The following is a 21,868-nucleotide window of genomic DNA, read 5'->3' on the forward strand; positions in this document are numbered from 1 at the left end:
ACTCAATCGCCAACAATTGCACCTGCTGTTGTGGAGGAGGAGAAGAAGACAAGCCGCTTCAGCAAGCAAGCAAGCAAGCCAGCAGAAGCTAAACAGGCGCCAGCCAGTGGATGGGCTGACACGCCTCTGCCGACATGGAGGACGCCCACTTTATCGACGATGAGGAATGGGATCAAGTGGAGCAAGAGCTGGAGGAGCTGGTGAAAAGGTACGGCGTGCGTGGTGTAATGTAACAATGTGTCAAATCATGCCACAAAACCAAAACATGCCTTGTCCAGCCAGCTCACGCGCTTGTGAACATGGAATTGCCGAAAAGGGCGAGCAGGTATTGCCGTGCACTTCGTGTGTGGTGTGATTTGGATGCATTTGTACTCACCTTCGTGTCTCGTGTGGTTGTGGTCCGTGTTTAGGTCCTTGGATGGCTCTGGGAAGCTGGACGAGACCTTCGATGCGGACTTCTGGGAGCCGGCCGTGTCTGAAATGATGGCATCTCTCAACGCGTCCCTCGACGAAGACGCAGCAGCACTCGCAGCAGAAGACAGCGCAGCACGAGGTGACGAAGGCGACGTAGCCCCGGTTCGCGGTCCACGTTCGCCTGCGCCTGCACAGCCCGCTGATGCCTCAACACACGGTGAGCTGGCTGCGCCAGGCGTCGCTCCCGGTCTTGATGTCACGGATGATGACTGGGAGGCATTCGAGGCAGAGGTGAAGGCATCTGCGTTCAAGCGGGTATCCTCGAGCCAGCTGGAGCCGCTTGCCACGGCGACGACAGCAGCCAGCACCGCAGACGGCGACGACTGGGATGATGCCGTGCGTGAGCTGGAGCAGAGTTTCATGAGTGAGTTGATGGAGGAGCATGAAGATGCCGCTGTGGATGAGAACAGCGTGGCTGCGACACACAATGATGACACGCCATCACACGTGCAGCTGAACAAGGAGCGTCAAAGGCGGGACAACGGGGACAACCAGCCAACGGAGGAGCAGGAGAAGGAGGAGGAGGAGGGAAGCTGGCAACATGAGGAGGAGGAAGGAAGCTGGCAAAACGAGGAAGAGAGCGGGGGCGTCAGTGAAGCCAACGCTGGGCCAGATGAAGCACGCGGCCCCAGCCTCGACGCCGTCAGCAGTGGCAGCCTCGATGACAGCGTGATACCCGTTGCTGAAGACATAGTGCAGGACCTGATGACGGCCGCGCTTGGGCTCGTTGTTGACGATGCAAGCCACTCTCATGTGGAAACAGCAGGCCGCCGTGGAGGTGATACGAGTGTCGTCACTACAAATGCAGGTGGACACGTGGATGATGAGGATGACCAGCTGATGGTGGACAAGAATGGCGATGACGGCGCGACTGCAGTGATGGCAGGATTCGAACAAGTGACGGACGATGAGCTCGATCAGGCCATCATGGCCACGCTTGCACGCACTGAAACGGTGGCAACGGCGGTGGAAGACGAGGAGGACGAGGACGAGGAGGAGAAGGATAAAGATGGGGGCGAGGACGAGGAGGATGAGGAGGATGAGGCCAGCGATGAAGAGGACGAGGACGAGGACACAGCAGAGAGTGTTGTGGAGAAGCAGAGAAATGCTGTGTGCGATGAGCAAGAAGAGACGCTGCAGGACAGGGCGAAACTGCAAGAACTGCAATTCGCTGTACAGTCGTCCAGGGAAGACTTTGATCAGGTCAGAAACTTGTGTTTCTGATCGCCGTACGAGTGCCCGCGCTGGCCGTGGTTCAGCGCGCGCCACCTTCTGTCAAACCAAAAGCAGCATGCCAGCCAGCCGCAATTGCATGCTTTTGCACAAACGCATGTGTGTATGTGTTGGTATTTACGTGTGCGCGCGTGTGTGTGTGTGTGTGTGTTTGTATTTGTGTGTGTGTGTGTGTGCACGTAAATGTGTACACATGTGTCTGGGCGTGTCGCTCATCCATCTGCATCGTGCTTGTCCATGTTGTATTGTGGTTTTTCTCACAGATTCGAGCAAGTTTCCAGCAGCAGACGGCCGAAATGCGACATCAGCTGGCGGCAATGGCAGCAAGCATGATGTCCGCCGTGCAACAACAACAACAACAACAACAACAACAACAACAACAACAACAACAACAACAACAACAACAACAACAACAACAACAACAACAGCAGCAGCAGCAGCAGCAGCAGCAGCAGCAGCAGCAGCAGCAGCAGCAGCAACAACAACAACAGCAGCAGCAGCAACAACAACAACAGCACGATGAGAGCCGTGCATCAAGCGACAAGGCAGCTGCATCTGTGCGTGTGTGGCAGCGAGCAGCAGAGGATGCGCAGCAGCAGTTGGCGACGGCCCGCGATCAACATCAGCAGTTGCAGGCACAACTTGCTGCAGTGCAGGCGGAGTTGGCTGCTGAGTGCGCACGTGCGTCATCTCTTGCACCACTTGCAGAGCGATGTGAGGCGGCAGAGACGCTTGCGGAGCAGTACCAGCAAGCCGCAGCAGATGCACGTGCAGAGGGGAAGCGCAAGGAAGCGCAGACAGATGCGGCGAAGCAAGCTGCGGCAACGTATCGAGAAGAGATGGACGCATACAAGAAAGAGGCGAAGCGACTGGAGGATGAACTGCAGGACACACGTGCACGGCTGCACGCGACAATGGAGGACACACAGGCCGCCAAGAAGAAGGCAAGCAGGCACACGCGTGTATATGCAGCGGTTCACCCAAGTTCCTTTCCTTGCATTTATTTTCCTCTTGCGCATTTACGCGTGCATCACTGTCTTGTTTCACTCACACTTGTGTACACTTCGGCACGGTGAAGCGCATATTGACACCCATTGACACTCGCCCACCCCCTTCTGCCCTGCCCTAACCCTACACCCTTTTCTACTTCCACATCTCCCCCCCCCCAACACACACACACACACACATATATAACAGGTGGATGAGGTTGTGGCGGTGAATGAGGACTTGCTGTCGACGCTGTACCGACGCGACGAAGCAGCACGAGCGCGCGAGCAGGAGACAACAGCACAAATTTCACAGCTCGAAGCGCAGATTGCGGCCCTTCAGGACGAGGTGGCAACGCTGAAGACAGAGGGCGGCGAAGACAAGGCGGCGTGGGATGAAGAGAGGCAACGGTTGGAGAAACAGGCGGCAGCGTTGACGGAGAAGGCAAAAACTGCAGGAAGACAGGCGACAATGGCAGCGGCAAAGGCAGAGGAATTCCAGCAGCTCTTGCTGGAGAGAGATGAAAGCGTTACAGGCCTTCGAGCCGCAGTTGCAGACGCAAGCGCACAACACGCGGCGAAACTGAAGGTGCGTGTGTGTCTTTGTGTCTGTGTGCGTCTGCGAGTGTGTGTGTGTGCGTTTTCTGCGTTACAGTTGTACGCTTGTACGCATGTATTATAAACAATGGATGTATTCCTTCGTTTTGTTTTGCATGGATCAACTCACGTGCATGTGTGTCGCTGATGCTGGCTCTTTCTCCATCAGGCTGTTGAGGAGGAGCTTGCTGTCACCAAGAGCCAGCTCGAGACCAAGGCTGCGGGGGTTGTGACCCTTGAGGAAACTGTCGCGAAACAGAACAGCACCATTGAAGAGTTGAAGGCACAACTGAAGGACTCACAGGAAGCGCTGCGCGACCAACATCTCGAAATGAAGTGCGACACAATATATATCATGTGTGATATAGGCACGCGTACATGCCCATGTTGTTAAAAGAGCTCCTTGCAACCGTGCGTGTGTGCGTGTCTGTGTGTGTCTGTGTCTGTGGGTGTGGGTGTGTGGGGGTGTGTGGGGGGGTGTCTGTCTGTCTGTGTGTCTGTGTGTCTGTGTGTCTGTGCGCTTGTGTTGCCAGTACCCCTCCATTCACTCCCTCAACTCCCAACCTCCCCGATGTTTCCAACTTCCCGCATGCCACGACTGCGTCACAACATCACATCACATTCCACCAACTGTATAGATCGCTCGTGAAGGAAGCAGAGGACGGGCAGCGCAGTGAACTCGTGACGCTGCGGGTGCAAGCGCGCATGCACAACGCCGTTGTTGAGCGGTACGAAGCCAAAGTGGAGGACCTGACTGCCAGGAACCAGGGACTGGCCAAGGAACTCGCCGTGAGTATGCACATGTGTGTGTGCGTGTAGGTGTGTACGTGTGTATGTTTGCATGTGTGTATGTTTGTATGTGTTGTATTCGCACAGGCTCGTGTCCACATGCCTGCTCATGCAGACCTGCCAGAAAACCCCTCTCTCATACGCACACATGCGCGCTTATTTCTATATCCTTTAGGTGCTGCGAACCTCAACATCAGAGATGAAAACGAAGATCACCGACACATCAGAGCTCCAGCATCGCCTCGCCGTCGCAGAAAACATGGTGTGATTGTGGTGTGTACGGGTGTGCGGGTGTGCGTGTGCGGGTGTGCGTGTGCGTGTGTGCGTGCGTCTGCATGTATGTGCGTGTCAAGAAGGCAGCTGTTGGTGCCGATGCGTGCCTTGTTCCAATCCCTCGTACAAGTAACGATGCATGTGACGCAATATCTCTTGTGTGCGCAGGCCTCACTGCTGCAGACGGAAAACAGCGAATTACGGGCGCGTGTGTCGAAGGAAGTCGACCGGCGTGCGACCGCAGAGAGCGAAGCGACGACGTTCAAGTTTGACTATGAGCACATGCGCACCGTCAACGAACAGCTGACGGCAGAGGTGGAGGAGCTGCGCAGGCAAACGCAGCATTCGACTCCGGGTGTGGGCCTTGACTTCCTTGCTGCACCAACGACAGCGACCGCTGCTTCTGCGGCCCACACGTCCACGATGGGCACACCGCCGCCGCCTTCAACAATGTCGGATTACATGTCATCGTCTTGGCAGTCGCTGGCTGCTTCTTCTGCATCAAAGGCGTCGCCGTTCTCGCTCTTTCCGCTGCCGCCCAACTTCTACGCGCAGCAGCAGGTGCTGTGTGCTCGTCACTTGCTTGGGTCGTGTTGTAGTCTGCATGTCTTTGGTGCGGGTGTCTGCATTTGTCTGTCAGTATGCATGCGACCAACAGAGGTCTTTTGGCCTTCGCCAACACACGTTGACACACACACACATGCACACACACACGCGCGCGCGCACACACACACACACACATACACGCACACGCACCGACAGGCGACCACATCTTCCGCGCCTGCATCGGAATTGGACTACATGCGCGATGCAAGGCTTGCAGAACAGAGGTATGCAGTCGGGTGCATATGTGCGTGCGTACGTGCGTTGGTGTCAGTTAAACGTGTGGTTGTTTCGCTTTCCGTGCTTCACACCTGTCGCACATTGCGCAGTTGCCTGTGCTGCTCCTCCCCACCAACTCACGCCCACACGCCCACACACACACACACACACACACACACACACACACACACACACACACACACACACACACACACACACACACACACACACACACACACACACACACACACACACACACACACACACACACACACACACACGCACACACACGCACACACACACACACACACGCACGCACACACACACACACACACACACACCCTTTGTTCCTCTCCCATCGCCTTTTCCAGAGCGAAAGATTCGGAGAGGCAGGTCATGGTGCTGTTGGAGAAGCTCAAGCAGTACGAGACAGCTGCGCAGCACCCGACAGGTCCACAACCCGCACGCACGCGCCTGCTTTGTTGGTTGTGTGTGTGTGGGGGGGGGGGGTCTGAATGGCACAAATGGTATCTGCTCCTGCTTGGCGCGACTGTCTTTTGTGCACACTCACATTCTGTGGCCATCCTCTGCTCTGCACAGGTGCCATGACGGGCGCAAACGTGGTAGCGCTCTCAACACACAAACAGCTGATGGATCTGCTGGAGAAGCGCGCTGTCGACGCCGAGCGGAAGTCAGTGAGACCTGGCACGGTGAACTCGTTGAGCACCACATGTTGAGGGTTGTGCTGAGATTGACAAGCTCAGGGTGGAGGCATGAAGGCGCGATGGAGGTGTTGATTGCTGAACGTTGAAATGCGGGGTGAGGCGAGTAGTGCTGCTCAGCACACTTCTGGCACTCTCTCACTTCGTTCGCTGTATTTTGCCTCCCTCCTTTCTCTCTTCTCGTGTGCGGTGTTCTCAGGTGCAAGGAGCTTGAAGCAGAGAAGGTGGTGATGGACGGCCAGCTCTCCACTGCGCGTATGTTGCTGGAGGCCACGAAACAGGCACCACTCGCCACATCATCCTCAGTGGTGGCAGCAGCTGCTGCGGTGACGGGTGTCGACAGCAAACGTGCCGACGACAGCAAGGGGCGGGATGTGACTGCGGCACATCCACGTAAGCAGTCGTCGCCAGGTGATGCCGCTGCTGTTGCTGCAGCGCAAGGGCCTTTGAAGCTACACGATGGCAATGCACACACTGCAGCCGCTGCCGCCACCACAGACGAAGAAGAAACGCCAGGAGAACAAGTGGATGCTGGGCGTGGGGGAGATGAGAGCACTGCCTCCTCAACATCAACAACTGCTGCAACAGCAACGACGCACAAGAAGACGCCGCCGCGTGTGCGCACAAAGACACGCCGTCGCCGCTCCAAGCTGAAGAAGTTTGAGCAGCACAATGACAAGGACACGGCCACCAGCTCGTACGTGTGCACGTGTGCGTGTGTGTGTGTGTGTGTGTGTGTGTGTGTGGTGGGTGGTGTGTGTGGTGTGTGTGTGTGTGTGTGTGTGTGTGCGCGCGTGCGTGTGTGTTTGTGTTTGTGTGCGTGTGCGTGTATGCGTGTGTGTGTGTGTGCGTGTGTTTGTGTGCGTGTGTGTGTGTGCTTGCTCTGTGGTGGCTTGCCTGCCCCTGTTTGAAAGTGATCTTGCTTCTGACTTGCTTACCTGTGCACGTACTCCTTCCACCACTGTTCCTTCAGTGCGACATCAACCCCAAAACGGACCCCAGGAAAGCTTAAAGCCAATCTCCTCAGCACTGTCGCCAAGGTGCCATGCAAATCGCGCTTCGTCGTGCACGACGTTGATCTCTTGGATTGCCCTGTTCACAGCCACAAAAACACACACATGCACACATGTTTGTACACACATGAACTTACACGCACACACATACACACTCTTGTATACTCTCGCGCACTCGCACGCACGATGCCATCAGGTGGTGAACAGCCAGCAGCCGCTGACGCCACAGGACCTGCAGCGGCACGTGGCAGCGGCGAAAGTGCAGCGTGAGGGCGCACTGTCATCAGCAGCGGACGACAACAACGACGATTGTGGTGGCGGTGGCGACCGTAGTGCTAATGGTGACACTCGAACAGACTCCGGTGAGTTCTTTGAAAGTTGTATTGCTGCTGTCAACATCGTTGCTGAGGCGAAATGTATGCTTGACGATGTTTTGATTGCGAGAACCGCGCCCACACACCACAACTGCCAAGTCGTTTCCCTGTTCCCCCCCCCCCCTTTCCCCTTCCAAACCTGCACCCCTTCATCGTCCTTTTCACCCTCGAACGATCGCTCCTACGCCACCGCGCGACATGTATTTCGCGCCATGACAGATTCCGACTGGAGCGATTCTGGGGACGAAGGCGGACCACCGCCACCGCCGCAGCCACCAGCCGCAGCTCGGCAGCACGCGGGGGCATGGCAAGAGCATGAGTTGTCTGCCTCTCATGACCCCATGGCATCTTCACCATCTGCAACATCAGCGGCAACAGCGCAGCAGCTGACACCGCTGACGAACCAGTTTTCAAAGCCCATCCCACCCCGCCAGCGTCGCCTGCCATCCCGCCGACGAAAAGCGGACGTGACACCAACGGATCTCTTTGATGACTCGCCATCGCTGCCCATCACACCACCACCACCACAACAACAACACCAACAACAACAACAACAACAACAGCAGCAGCAAAGTAACCCAGACTCGAGTGCGGGCGCGAGCGTTACTACAATAACCACTGCAGCGGATGCCAGGGATGACGCTGACTCGGGTGGAGGCACGCATGCGGTGCCACCGACAAAGCCAAAGCCAAAAGTGAAGCCAAAGCCTTCGCCAAAACCAGCCAAACCCAAACCAAAGCCCAAGCCCTCGCCCAAGCCACCGGCCACGCCTGTTGCCTAACAACACATGCCTGCCTGGCTGACCGTTGTTGGTGGTGTTTGCCCTCTCGTGCTCCATACCGTTGTTATTCCCTTGTAATGTTGTGCTACCTACAACCTTCCTTCTTTTGCGTGCTTGGCCATGTTATTAGCTTGCTCCCAGTTTGCTTGTCTTCTTCGCTCTTGTTCTCCTTCATCCTAGCGTCAGTGCCCCTGCCTGCCGGTGTTCCTTGTTGTGAGCAGTACACAGGATAATGTAATAGCATGCAACCACACAACAACACACCACGCAATCTCTTGTGTGTGAACAAAGGGTCTTTGTTCACGTTCAAAGTTGCGTGCCCACGTCTCACCTGGGCATTTGGGCACAAGGTGTGCGTAGAGCTTGGCTGTATGAACGTGACGTGGCTGCTGATCTTGATGTGATGTGATGTGATGTGCTGACTGAGACTGGCGTTGTATCGACATACACGTCATGAACCTGTTCTCGCACATCACCCAGCAACAACGGCACACTGGCAGGGCTGTCACACGTTGCATCATCCCAGGGGAGCAACGAATGAACAATGGCTTGCTACCTCCCACGCTCACTCAAGCAGTCACGCCCATGCTCGCGTACACATGCCTGCAACGTTGTTACATGTCCTTGTTCATCTGTGAATTGCAGACCTTAACAGCCTACACAAGGCTGTAGGTCATGTCGCATATGTTGTGGCGTGGCCACATGCCGGTAAGCAGAACATTGATGACGACGCATCCGTTTGCTGACTTGCTGATGTGAATGTGCGCGTGTGCGCGTGCGTGCGTGTGTTCTCACGAACTGCAGACATCGTGTACGCGTACTCTCACTTTGTATCATTTTCCTCGACATTGTTCGTCCCTCGCACCACCTCTGGCTCGATCCCGATCCCGATCCCCTTCCACCCTTCCACCCTTCCACCCTTCACCATTCCACCCTTCCACCCTTCCACCCTTCCACCCTTCCACCCTTCCACCCTTCCACCCTTCCACCCTCCCTTGTGTCGGACCCAGCTTCAAGTACAGCCAAGATGATGTCTCGACGCGTTTCCTGCCGGTCAGGCCCACGACCGACCGTGGCTGCGGGCAGCTCCGTCAAGCCCCACCGCTTGATCTCCGACAAGAAGGCACAGTCCCCACTGTTCCAGACACAGCAGCACACCGAGCCAGCGCCGCGCACCCTCAACAAGCTGCAATTCCGCCTGCCAGAGCAGCCAGAGCAGCCAGAGCAGACGATTTGCAGGAGGTCGAGCAGTGAACCTGCACTCAAGACGCAGAGGAGCAGCGCTGCTGCTCACCAAGCAGGCCACAAGCCACACTCTTGTATCCGACCAATCTTCCTCTCAAGCGGCTCAGGCAGCAGAGCGCAGGTGCGACGGGGCAACGACAAGCGTGACGATGTTCCGCTGTTCCTGTTTCACGACAGCACGGGCGTAATTGAGCACTTTCGAAACATGCTGCCGGCTCTGGACCAAACCTGCTACGGCGTGCAGCTCGATGACGATGCGCCCCTGACGACGCTGCGAGAGCTGGCCAAGTATTACGCCCAAGCCATTGACAGGTTCCACCCTCGTGGCCCACTTCACATTGGCGGCTTTTCGCTTGGCGTGAAGACGGCTGCGCTGGCTGCGCTCGACCTCACGGCCCGCGGGCGAGAGGTGGTCAGCTTCGTTGGCATCGACGACACCATAACCTTCGACGCCACATACACGAGCGCTGCCTCCCGCCCGTTGGTGGTGGACGCCATGCTCAGCCTTCTAGTGAAGCCCGGTGCCAGCAGCCGTGACGCGCTTGGGAGGCTGCTGCAGACGTGCACCGACCGAGAAGAGTTGCAGGCGGCCGTGCTGTCATTGCCCGCTGATGAGTACTCGTCCATTCTTGCGCCGGTGGCTCGCAGCCGCCGTATGGCAATGGCCAAGCGGTTCGCCCGTTCCATCGCCTCCATCGCCGCGGCCATGTGCCGGCCCGAATTTGTTGGGGACGACCTGCGTGACGTGCAGCTGAAGTGCCCTGTGCTGCTGATTCGCAGCACACAACGCCACCGCCTCTCATTTGCACGCGCGGCCAACCTGCAGGGCACGTTTCCTGACACGATAAACGGGGAATCATCGACACCAGCAACCACGCGACTCTTGTCCTGCGTGCCTGAGGACTATGGCATCACTGCCAATGTGGCTGGCCGCGTGGATGTCGTCATTGTGGATGCCGCTCATCATGACATGTTTCAGGGCGACAACGCCAAGACCATTGGGTCCTACCTCTCCGCCTTTCTTCGCCTCCACTCCTGAGGGTGTTTGCCTTGCGTATGAGTTTGGTTGTTTGGTTGTGTGTGTGTGTGTGTGTGTGTGTGTGTGTGTGTGTGTGTGTGTGTGTGTGTGTGTGTGTGTGTGTGTGTGTGTGTGTGTGTGTGTGTGTGTGTGTGTGTGTGTGTGTGTGTGTGTGTGTGTGTGTGTGTGCCGGGGGGGGGGGCTTGCAGGTTTGCTTCCTCTCGTTTTCTTTGCGCGCTGTGTGGTGTCCGCCTTTTCAGACGGGTGTTGTACTGCGAGGGGTGCACTTAATAAACAAGACTGAATTCAGTCGAAAGATCGCTCCACTTTTTTGTTTTGCTACGATGCCGACGCAGACGCAAAGGGTGGCTGGTGAGTGAGTTTGTTTGGTTGGAATGGATGGGGCGAGAGAGCACACGACTGCGTGCGTGCGTGCGTGCATGTGTGCGTGCATGCGTGTGTGTGTGTCTGCAAGTGCTTGACCAAGCTACGTGTTGCATAAGAGACGCTTGACTTAACATTATGTGTTCGTTTGTGTATGTGTCTGTGTGTGTCTGTGTGTTCGCTTGTGCTTGGTTTTGCTTGTGCTTGGTTTTACTTTTTTGTTTGTGTGTAGTGGTCGCCCCAAACCTGCGGGAAGAAGAGTCCCTGTTGCAAGCGTTTGATGCATTGGAGCACCTGGAAAATGTGGTGAACAACGTCTTCAACCACATCTCCGAAGCGGTGCGTGTTACGTGTGTGTGATGTGGCATGGGACAGTGTGTGCACCTCGACGAACGGCTTGGGACCACTCGCTCTCGCTCTCGTGCTTTGCCTTTGCTTGTGTCACGCACGCTTGCCGCTCCTCCTGGCTTCACTGTTGACTTCGTCTTGAACACAGATTGATTCCAACAAGAAGGACCTGGTGGATGTGAACAACCGCATTAACCTGGCACGAGCCAAAGTCCAGAAGATGGTCGGCAGCTCCATGGCCACCACTGTCTACGCCAGGTATTTGTGCATGCGTGTGTGCGCTCGCTTGTGTGGGTGCTTGTGTGTGGGTGTGGGGGAGCTCGTGCATGTGTATTTGTGCTTGACTTTTGGGTCTCGCACACACACACACACACACTCACACACACACACACACACACACACACACTAACACTCACTCACAACTCACACACGCACAAACACAAACGCAAACGCACATACACACACACACACACACACACACCTTCAAACTGGGTCCAGTGCCAAGTATCCTGGGCCAGCCAAACTGGAGCCCTTGCCGCCGCTGTTTGATGGAGAAGAGCCCGAGCCGCCCTTCAAACCCAACACAGTCACATCGCGACACGTGAGTGGACATGGCACTTGCTGGCCTGCTTGCGTGTTGGCCCTTTGTCGTGTGCTCTTCTTCCCTCTGCCACCACCATCCATCACCACAAACTCTCGTTGATGATGATGCGCATGGACACGCGTCAATATGCGGCTTACATGTGTGCGTGCGTATATGTGCGTATTTGTGTGTTTGGTGTACGTGTTCCGACAGCCCCGCGTCGATCGTGAATTCATGGACAACAACTCCGTCATCTTCAGCATGAAGAACAACGTAAGCCCTGTGTGCGTACGCGTGTGTGTGTGTGTGCGTGTGTGTGTGTGTGTGTGTGTGCGTGTGTGCGTGTGTTGTGTGTGCGTGTGTGCGTGTGTTGTGTGTGTGTGTGTGCGTGTGTGTGTGTGTGTGCGTGTGTGTGTGTGCGTCTGCGCATCATTGCATCAACTTTAGCCATCACCGGCTTGCGTATGTGTGTATGTGTGTGCATGCCATGCTCATGTTTTCAATGCAACGGCCCCCCTTCCAGACTGTCGTGCGCAAGAGGGACCAGGCCATCACCGCAGACGAGGAAGAGCTCGAGGTGCATACACTCATTTTCGTTGTTCGTGTGTTTGCACCTGTTTGCTCATCTTCATGTGTTTGCGTTTCTGCATGTGTGTTTGTGGTGTCTTTGTTTGTTGCACTGCATCGTAAGTCCTGCCTTCCCCAACACACTCATTTGCAACTGCCATGTGTGCAACACACGACCGTGGCACTCATCACGACAGGGCCTCGGCAGCTTGCCCAAGAACCTGACGTCTGTCTCCAGTCTGCTGCTCTTCAACACAACAGAGAACCCGTACAAGAAATACGTCACTGTTGACCCCCTCCACGGCGCAGTCACCAAGACACGCGCGGGTGTGTGTGTGTGTGTGTGTGTGTGTGTGTGTCTGTGTGTGTGTGTGTGCGTGTGCGTGTGCGTGTGTGTGTGTATGTGTGTGTCTGTGTGTGAATGCTCGTTCATGTCACGGTTGTGTCTGCGTCTGTGTTATTGTCCCTCAAATCATCCTGACACAAACAAAACACACACCTAACCCTGCTGCAGACGTTGAGCAACAGAAGCTGCTTGCTGCTGCCCCCGAGACGCTGCTCAAGGGCGAGCGGTATGAGGCCATTGAGGGCGAGTCGTATCGCTATCTGCCGAATCTTGGCGCCGTGCCCGAGATTGAGGCGCCCTCCGTCCTCCCAGACCTCGCAGGTAACACCCGCTGTGGGCTGGGCTGTGTCTTGTGGGTTGTAGCTGTTGTGGTGTTCGTTGTGTTGTGTTGTGTTATGTTGTGTTGTGTTGTGTTATGTTGTGTTGTGTTGTGTTGTGTTGTGTGTTGTGTTGTGTTGTGTTGTGTTGTGTTGTGTTGTGTTGCGTCCTGTGCACCATCATCCTTTGACATCATCGCGAGTGCATCCGTCACCACCTCCTCGTCCGGTCCAGGCGTTGCTGACTTACGGTTTTCGGAGGAGCTGAACGACACAAACATTGCCCCATCCAGACTCATGTATGTTGCCAGTCTCTCCTCTTGCCCTACTGTGCATCTAAACACACACACACGCACATGCTGAATTGGATTCCCAGAGGGGTCGAGACAGAGTGTCGCGCGCGTATGTACACATGTGTGTGTAAGAGTGTGTGTACGTGCATGCGCATGTGCATGTGTATGTATGTATGTGCATGTGCGTATGCGTGTGCGCTCTCATTGTCACACTCACTCACCCACTCATTGAACACATTTTGACCATCTCCACGCCCACCGCCTCCATCCTCAACACCCGACCAACACCATCCAGGAACGTGCCAACGACAGCGGATATGGATACCGCAGCCCCAGCAGAGGCAACAGCGTACGTGTGTGTGTATGTGTGTGAATGTGTGTGAATGTGTGTGAATGTGTGTGAATGTGTGTGTGTGTGTGTGTGGCATACGTTTCGTCGTTTGGTTTGTGACATGTTGTGTGCTCTGGCTTATGGATTGCACCACAGCCAGCCTTTGGCCACACGCACACACAATTCACCGCACATTCACATGCCCATGTACACTGGTGCTGCTGCTCACGTCGTCGTTCCCTGTTGCTCCTCCTGCAACTGCTTCGTCTGTGTGTGGGTGTGCAGGGAGGGTGCGTCGGCGCCGCCACCGCCTGCAGACTCAACAGCACCGCCGCCACCACCACCGTCCACATCAGCACCACCACCTCCTCCTCCACCCGACTCTGGCGCGCCACCACCACCGCCGCCACCACCACCATCCGATGCACCGGTACCACCGCCACCACCACCAGCAACAGAGGCGCCCCTCCCACCCCAAGGTACGCAGGAGAGCATTGGTGTTGCGGGCCATTGGTTGGTTGTTCTTGTGGTGCGATACACTCGAGTGCACACACACACACACACACATGCATGCATCTGAGGACACACGTACAGCTCACGGTGTATGCATTCCTTGCTGGTGTGTCTTGGTCCAGGCGCGGGTGCTGCAGAGGAGTCGGAAGAGGATGAAGAGCCGGCAGAAACAGGGGTGCGTATTGGGGGTGGAGACTGGGCGCAAACCTGTACTTCTCCTGCTTGCAGTCGCTTCGTTTGCGTGCCATTCGCACACCTTGTGACCGTATGTTGTGCGCTGCAATGTGTACATGTGTGCGTGTGTGATTCCAGGGCGGCGGGCGGTCTGATTTGCTCGCAGCCATCCGCGGCAGCAGCATCAAGAACCTCAAGTCCATTAAGGCGCGTTTGCTTTGCGTGTGTGCAATATGTGTGTGTGTGTGTGTGTGAACATGTGTGTGTGTGTGTGCGTGTGCATGTGTGTGTGTGTGTGTTGAGATGGCTGAGGTTTCGTTCGCATTCGTATCGCTTCCCCTTTTGTGTATTTCGTTTTTCGACACTGACAATCTCCCTGTCACACCCATTCACCCCCTCCCCCATTCTGCGCTCGTTCTACCTTCTGTGCAGAAGCAGCGCAAGCAGAAGAAGAAGGCCGAGGCCAAGCCTGCTTCTCGCGGCATGGACCATATGGACATGCTCAAGAACGCCCTCGCTGTACGTGTGCTCTGCGTGTGTGTGTGTGTGTGTGTGTGCGTGTGTGTGTGCGTGTGTGTGTGTGTGTGTGTGCGTGTGTGTGTGTGTGTGTGTGTGTGTGTGTGTGTGTGTGTGTGTGTGTGTGTGTGTGTGTGTGTGTGTGTGTGCGTGGCTGAAGCGTTGCGTTTTGCTTGCGTGGTTGAGGTTGTAATTTTTTTCCCTCGCTGCTTTCCCTTGTCCTCATGAAGCATGCAAACTCCCCCGCCCTTTCCATTTCACCACCATCTGCCCACTGCACAGCGGCGGCGCTCTGCGCTGCATGGAGATGCGCCCGGGAAGAAGAAATCAAAGAAGAAGAAAGCAAAGAAGCGCAAAGAGTCATCAGATGAGGACGAGAGTGATGACGACGACGATGACATCCCCGCCCCATCAAGGGTGCGCATTCGTGCTGGTGCATGTTGTACTATTGTTGGTGTTGATGATGTTGGGTGCTGCTGATTGTTGGCTTGTCTGATTGAGTCGCCCTTCTCACGCCGTGCACGTTTGGCTGCTGCATTGTGATTGTTTTGCTGTGACATCATCAGAGCCTTCCAACGGGCGATCCGCTCAGTGCTCTGGCCTCCACCGTTCCCATTATCGGTGCGCGAGTGTGTTTGTGCTTGTGTGTGTATGTGTGTGCATGCGTGTGTGCTTGGTGTGTCTGTGTGTCTGTGTGAATGTGTGCATGTACGTGTGTGTCTGTGTGTTGTGAGTGTGCATGTGTGTCTGTGTGTGTGTCTGTGTGTGAGTGTGCTTTTGTGTTTGTGCTTCCCGCATGCGCGTCGGCGTACCGTTCTTGCGTTGCTTGCATTCATCGCATTCATTCGCTTTGTTTGTCTTGTCATTCGCGTGTGCAGAGGCTGACAGTGGCAGCGATGATGGCGGCGGCGAGTGGGACGACGATGAAGACGATGACTACTGAGCCGATGCTGTTGCCGATGCGATTGTTACTTGCTTACTTGCTTGCTTGCTTCGTGCTCGCTCTTGCACTTTGTTTGTGTTGCCCAAAACTGAAAACACCCCAACCCTCTATCTGGCTGATGGTGCTATTTTTAGCACTTTGGCGCCGCCAAATTTGTGATTTGACTCGAGAGAGCGGACATGAAACGCCAAGAATGGACACAAGAAGCACACACCAAACACCAAACAACAACAGCGACGGAGTGCAGCTCGCATCATGCTCAGGCGGCAGTGGCTGATGGCCGGTGAAGTCGGGGATGGAGATGAAGATGAACAGGCGAGCAAGCGCTCATTTACATTCACAACGCATCTCTCATCTCCACAACGCAGGCGAGCAAGAAGAAGGCAAAGGGCAAGACAACCAGCCAGCCAGACAAGTTTCAAGAGCACTGACTATCACCAGCTGTAGCAACCGGCACCATGGCACTGGTTCTGTGCAACAGCGTGGCCCGGGCAGGCACACCAAAGGATGTGGAAGTGGAAGACCTTCGCAAGGCATACGAGTCCCTTCCAGCCACCAACGGCAGGAGCAACAACAAGACGTCCACCGCACCTGCGCCGCGTTTCTCCTACAAGTTGGAGGGAGATGTGAGTGATCGTGAACATGTGTGGGTTGTGTGCGTTGTGTGCGTTGTGTGCGTTTTGTGTTTGTGTACGTGTGTGTGCGTCTGTGCGTGTATGCGAATGTGCGCCTGTGATTGCGTGTGTGCGTGTGTTTGTGCGTGTGTGTGTGTGCGTGTCACTGTGCACGGTTTGAGGGTCTGTTGTCAATCAGCCACTCACGCCAGCACGCCCAATCCCACTCCATGTCTACCATCGTAGACATGCATCCTGGACATTCTGGACACGGCTGGTCAAGAAGAGTTCTCTGGACTGCGAGACCTTTACATGCGCCAGAGCAACGCCTTTGTCATCGGTGAGTGTGTATGTGTGTGTGTATGCGCGCGCTGGTTGTTCACGAAACGGCATTAACCCCCCCCTCTCTCACACCCCCCCTCCAACGCCTTGCGTGTTGCTTACAGTGTACGACATTACGCGCCGTGATACCTTCGCCGAGGCGCAGATGCTGCCAACTTTTCTCCGACGCATCAACGACATCCAAGGCAGGCTTCCCATGGTACGGCAAGCACATCGTACGGATTTGGGAACTGTCTGCAGTTGTAGGCATGAATGGCTTCGGTTTGCGAAGCATGGTAGCATATGTGCTGGATCGCCTATGCATACACACACACTCTCTGTCTCTCTCTTTCACACACATGCACCTATTCACGCACACTTAAACACTTACACACATCCACGCACACACTTACACACTTTCACACACACACACGCATGCACGAACATGCACACATATGCACACGCACATCCCATTGCAGGTGCTTGTGGGCAACAAGGCCGACTTGGAGCACGAGCGTGCGGTGTCGACGATGGAAGGGCAGCAGTTTGCAGACAGCCTCGGCTGCTTGTTCTTCGAGACATCTGCTCGCACGCGTGTCAACGTGGAGCAAGTGTTCGTGGAGGCCGTCCTCTCACAGATCGGCACCGTCTTGCGTGATTGCAAGGTAGACTGCAAAAGTCGTGCTGGACTTGCTTGTTCAACACCTACACGACGCTGTGCATGTGTATGCATGTGTGTGCATATGTGTGTGTTTGTGTGTATGTGTGTGTGTGTACGTGCGTATGCGTCATACCTTGCAGCAGATGCTCAACACCATCCCCAACGCGCGCGCACACACACACACACACACACACACACACACACACACACACACACACACACACACACACACACACCTACACACACACACACACGGGTCCATGTGCAGGTGAGCGTGCTCGGCAGCGGCGGTGTTGGCAAATCCGCCTTAACGGTGCAGTTTGTGCAGGGTGTGTTTGTGGAGCAATACGACCCGACAATTGAAGACTCGTATCGGAAGTTTGTTACCATCCCCGGCCTGGGGGCGCGCATTGCTGCAACCACCCAGAGCAAGAAGAAGATGAAGAAGACGAAGACGAACACGAAGCACAAGACAAAGGGTCACACTGGCCAGCAGCAGCAGCAGCAGCAGCAGCAGCAGCAGCAACAACAACAAGGCAGTGCAGGTGGTGATACGCATACGCGCGCTGGTGGGTTTTGGTCGAAGATGCGCTCGCTCTTCACTTCTCGCAGCCCACCACCATCACCATCCAATGCGCTAGCAGCACCAGGGACTGTCACCACTGCAGCGTCACCGTCGTCGTCGTCATCGTCGCAGAAGGAGCAGAAGGAGAAGAGCTCACAGCCGACCATCAAGATCCATGGCGTCACCACTAACGGAATTGTGGTTCGTGTGCGGCTGGCTGTGGTGGTGAATCATGCATTGCAGGCTCATTCAACTTGTGCTGTCTACACAGCGAGTCAGGCTTGCGTGGTACCATGCACACACACACACACACACACACACACACACACACACACACACACACACACACACACACACACACACACAACTGTGCAATGCGTGCGTGCTGTTCTCGACGCTTTAGGTGCAGTTTGGGGCGCTGGGCAAAGGGTTTGAGCCATTTGACGTGTCGCCTGTCCACTGCATGGGGTGCAACGCCGTCCTCACCAAGTCGAGCATCAACTCCGCGCCACCAACATCACCAACGCCATCGAGCGCTGGACAGGACAAGAACGCGCACGCGTGGGCGTGTGCACTATGCGGACATGTGAACGCACACGTTGATCTGAACACGGAGCACTTCCCATATCTCGACTGTGCTGACTTTGAGCTCACGCCGTCACCGCTCGCCACCGCCACCGACAACGACAATGCACTGAAGCAGCAGCAGCAGCAGCAGCAGCAGGAGCTTGATAACATGCCCGTCGTGTTTTGCCTCGATATCAGTGGCTCCATGGCCACCACGCTGCCCGTCCCAGACCTGCAGGTGTGTGTGTGTGTGTGTGTGTGTGTGTGTGTGTGTGTGTGTGTATGTGTGTGTGTGATGGAGCAAGCATAAACTCATATCATGACGCCCGCCCCTGCACCGGTACACCACAGGCGGAGTGGGCCAACCTTCGTAGTGGCGGCGGCGGCGCTGCCTCTGGCACCAAGCACGTGTCGCGCCTCGACTGCCTCAAGACCGCCATCATCCGCCAGCTGGAACACCTCGCCGTAACGGCCCCAAACGTACGCACGCAGCTTGTGTGTATGTGTGTGTGTGTGTGTCATCACGTGTACGCGTGCATTGCATGGCCTGTGCAGTTCTATCTATCTATCTATCTATCTATCTATCTATCTATCTATCTATCTATCTATCTATCTATCTATCTATCTATCTATCTATCTATCTATCTCTCTGCTTTGGCGAGCTTCACGCAAACCTCACGCGTTGCACACATGTGGTGATGGTTGTACAGCGCCGTGTTGTGCTGGTGACGTTCTGCAGCTCCGTGTCCGTGTACGGCTCTCCAACAGCGGCCCCCGTCCCGCTCGACGCCAACAAGAGCGTAAGCTGCGGCTGTGTGCAGGACCTGGTGTCCTTGGCTGTGTTTGCGTTCTCTGCGCAGATGTATCTGTACGTGTGCCACAAGTGTTGAGAACCCCAATCAGCAGTTCAACCTTTTGAGCTCACACACACACGTACACACACACACACACACACACACACACACACACACACACACACACACACACACACACACAACCACATATCAGGTGACGGAGGCCGTGTGGGAGGGAGCGCCACGTGCGGCGGTGACAGACGCGCCGTCCATCTCCGCCTGTCTCGACGAGTGGCGCGCGCTCATCAAAAGCCTCCATCCTCGCGACTCCACGGCACTCGGACCCGCACTCGTCACGGGCACCGCGCTCGCAGCGTCGTTGGCAGACAAGTCGGAGCTGTTCCTGTGCACGGATGGACTGCCGAACGTTGGCGTTGGCCGAATGGACACGTACTCAGCAGACACCGCCTTCTACTCCACCATCGGCGAGCGCGCGAAGGAGGGTGGTACTGTCATCCGCATCATCGGAACAGAGGGCCAGGAGTCGCAGCTGGAGCACGTGTCCGCATGTGCGATTGCGTCAGGCGGGTCCGTTGTGACGCTCAACCCGCTTGAGCTTGCGCGCCAGATTCGTGCGCTCTCGCAAGACGAACTGGTGGCGCGAAATGTGCTCGTGGACATTCGCATGCCGGCGTGCTGCCGCCTTCGCAGTGACATTGACGGTCTCAGCGGCGCCGCTGCCGCGACGACAATGAAGGACACAACGGAGACGAAGAGCAATACTGCGGGTGGTGGTGATGATGCAATGAAGAAGGGCAGTACCGCGGGCAAGAACAGCTCGGCATTGTCATCGCCAGCGTCATCCTCGCCTGGCAAAGTTGCGAGTGCGCCGCCGCTGTCGCCATCGGCGTCACGACATCACAAAAGGAGCCAGAAGCGCTCAGCAGCCACTCGAACCACATCACTCAAACTGGATGTGGGCAACGTGACGAACAACAGCGATCTCGCGTTGTGTTTCGACGTGGACAAGGCGGCGGTGTTGCCGGGACAGCAGCTCAACGTGCAGGTCATCGTGCACTTCACAGCAAAGGATGGATCAAGGTGTGTGTGTGTGTGAGCGTGAGTGTGTGTGTGTGTGTGTGTGTGCGTGAGCGTGTGTGTGTGTGTGTGTGTGTGTGTGTGTGTGTGTGGGAGGGGATGGGGGTTTGTGTGTACGTGAGAGAGAGAGAGAGAGAGAGAGAGTGTGTGTGTGTGTGTGTGTGTGTGTGTGTGTGTGTGTGTGTGTGTGGGAGGGGATGGGGTTTGTGTGTACGTGAGAGAGAGAGAGAGAGAGAGAGAGAGAGAGAGTGTGTGTGTGTGTGTGTGTGTGTGTGTGTGTGGGAGGGGATGGGGTTTGTGTGTACGTGAGAGAGAGAGAGAGTGTGTGTGTGTGTGTGTTTGTGCCTTGTTTGTGTCATGGTTGCGTTTGTTCATGTGAGTGCGTGCATACTGCTCTGTTTCGGTCTCCAAGTGTGTTTGTGTTGGTCGCTATCCTGTCGTGTCAAGATTATGCTGCTGCACCCCTGACACACGCAATTGCTTTGTGCTGTGTGTGTGTGTGTGTTTGTGCGTGTTTGTGCAATGTCAGGCGCATGCGCGTGTTGAGCGGCGAGATGACGGCAGCTGGAAGTGACGACGACTCTCAAGTAGATGCCGCCGCCCTCGCCGTCACATGTGCACAGCGGTACGCACCCACGCACACTTGCACGCTCTCATCTTGCTGTTCCACCCATCAGCACCCTCGAATGCGGCAGACACACCCATCACAGTCATTCCACGTCCGGCAGCCATTCCAGCTCCCATCACTCATGTCCCTCACATCACAACGTCTGATATGCACAGGTGCGGTCGCCTTGCTCTCGCCAAGCAGTTCCGGGAAGCATATGAGCTCTACCTTGCATACAGGGCAAAGCTCCAGTCACTCACAGACAGCGAGAGCCAAGTGGTACGATGATTTCTGAGCGCTCTGAGTGTGTGTGTATATGTGTGTATGTGTTGTATGTGTGTGTGTTGTGTATGTGTGTATGTGTTGTATGTGAGTGTGTGTGTGTGTGGGGGGCCGGCTGACGTGTTGTTACACGTTGGCACTGCGTGAGTGAATTGCCGTACTGACATGTCGCAATTGTGTATGCATCCGTGTGCGTGTGTATTGTGCAGGAGGAGTTTTACTGCTTCACCCAGGAGACGCAAACGCTGCTCTATGAGCTGTCACAGCTCGTGAACCAGAAGAAAGCAGCCACCCGCGTCCCAGACCGCAGCGTCAAGGTGTGTGCGTGTGTTGTGTGTGTGTGTGTGTGTGAATATGCGCCCGTGAGTACATATGTGTGTGTGATCAAACTGCCAGTGCGACCGTGCTCTTGTGTGTCCTCAAATGTGTCTTCAAGTCATGTAGCCCTCACGTATCACTCACGTGATCATCACCACCACCACGATCGGCAACGTCCTTGTCACCATCATGGCGATGGCAGGTGTTCCAGGCGATGCAGCGGTCACACCTCGTGCAGTTTATGGGCGGTGCGCGCAAGAACGACGTGGTGAAGAGGAGGAAGGGGACGCAGGAGCTTGCAGACCAATACTACTCGTACCGCTTCGAGTGATGTGTGTGCTGTGTGTTGTGTGTGTGTGTGTGCGTGTTTTGTACGTGTGTATGTGTGTTTGGTCACT

The 21,868-nt window shown here is 55.7% G+C and overlaps 4 protein-coding genes across 4 annotated transcripts; all 4 read left to right on the forward strand.

Annotated features, from left to right (window-relative positions):
* Window positions 1–9: 9 nt before the first annotated feature.
* PTSG_04709 (uncharacterized protein) lies at window positions 10–8,311 on the forward strand. Its single transcript, XM_004993974.1, has 15 exons — window positions 10–208; window positions 411–1,677; window positions 1,971–2,651; window positions 2,905–3,282; window positions 3,460–3,626; window positions 3,929–4,079; window positions 4,255–4,341; window positions 4,521–4,913; window positions 5,115–5,182; window positions 5,546–5,625; window positions 5,775–5,865; window positions 6,096–6,593; window positions 6,870–6,936; window positions 7,106–7,271; window positions 7,503–8,311. Exons 1-15 carry the CDS (start codon window positions 135–137, stop codon window positions 8,063–8,065), a joined length of 4,731 nt encoding a protein of 1,576 aa, XP_004994031.1. The 5' UTR covers window positions 10–134; the 3' UTR covers window positions 8,066–8,311.
* Window positions 8,312–9,092: 781 nt separating this feature from the next.
* PTSG_04710 (uncharacterized protein) lies at window positions 9,093–10,349 on the forward strand (the record flags this gene model as incomplete). The annotated part of the gene is made up of 1 exon (XM_004993975.1): window positions 9,093–10,349. The coding sequence occupies one exon, from the start codon at window positions 9,093–9,095 to the stop codon at window positions 10,347–10,349; it is 1,257 nt and encodes a 418-aa protein (XP_004994032.1).
* Window positions 10,350–10,655: 306 nt separating this feature from the next.
* PTSG_04711 (uncharacterized protein) lies at window positions 10,656–15,753 on the forward strand. The gene is made up of 17 exons (XM_004993976.1): window positions 10,656–10,700; window positions 10,945–11,051; window positions 11,209–11,318; window positions 11,559–11,661; window positions 11,857–11,916; window positions 12,167–12,220; window positions 12,408–12,537; window positions 12,725–12,877; window positions 13,109–13,172; window positions 13,462–13,515; window positions 13,783–13,976; window positions 14,133–14,185; window positions 14,323–14,391; window positions 14,617–14,703; window positions 14,983–15,117; window positions 15,267–15,321; window positions 15,579–15,753. Exons 1-17 carry the CDS (start codon window positions 10,673–10,675, stop codon window positions 15,641–15,643), a joined length of 1,521 nt encoding a protein of 506 aa, XP_004994033.1. The 5' UTR covers window positions 10,656–10,672; the 3' UTR covers window positions 15,644–15,753.
* A 348-nt stretch (window positions 15,754–16,101) lies between these two features.
* On the forward strand, window positions 16,102–21,801 carry PTSG_04712 (histidine-rich glycoprotein; the record flags this gene model as incomplete). The annotated part of the gene is made up of 13 exons (XM_004993977.1): window positions 16,102–16,269; window positions 16,504–16,597; window positions 16,704–16,798; window positions 17,058–17,243; window positions 17,508–18,005; window positions 18,208–18,609; window positions 18,723–18,851; window positions 19,082–19,171; window positions 19,380–20,266; window positions 20,793–20,888; window positions 21,047–21,149; window positions 21,362–21,469; window positions 21,673–21,801. 13 exons carry the CDS (start codon window positions 16,102–16,104, stop codon window positions 21,799–21,801), a joined length of 2,985 nt encoding a protein of 994 aa, XP_004994034.1.
* Between the last annotated feature and the right edge of the window lie 67 nt (window positions 21,802–21,868).

The sequence above is a fragment of the Salpingoeca rosetta genome (assembly GCF_000188695.1).
Source record: "Salpingoeca rosetta unplaced genomic scaffold supercont1.11, whole genome shotgun sequence".
NCBI classification, from domain to species: domain Eukaryota; class Choanoflagellata; order Craspedida; family Salpingoecidae; genus Salpingoeca; species Salpingoeca rosetta.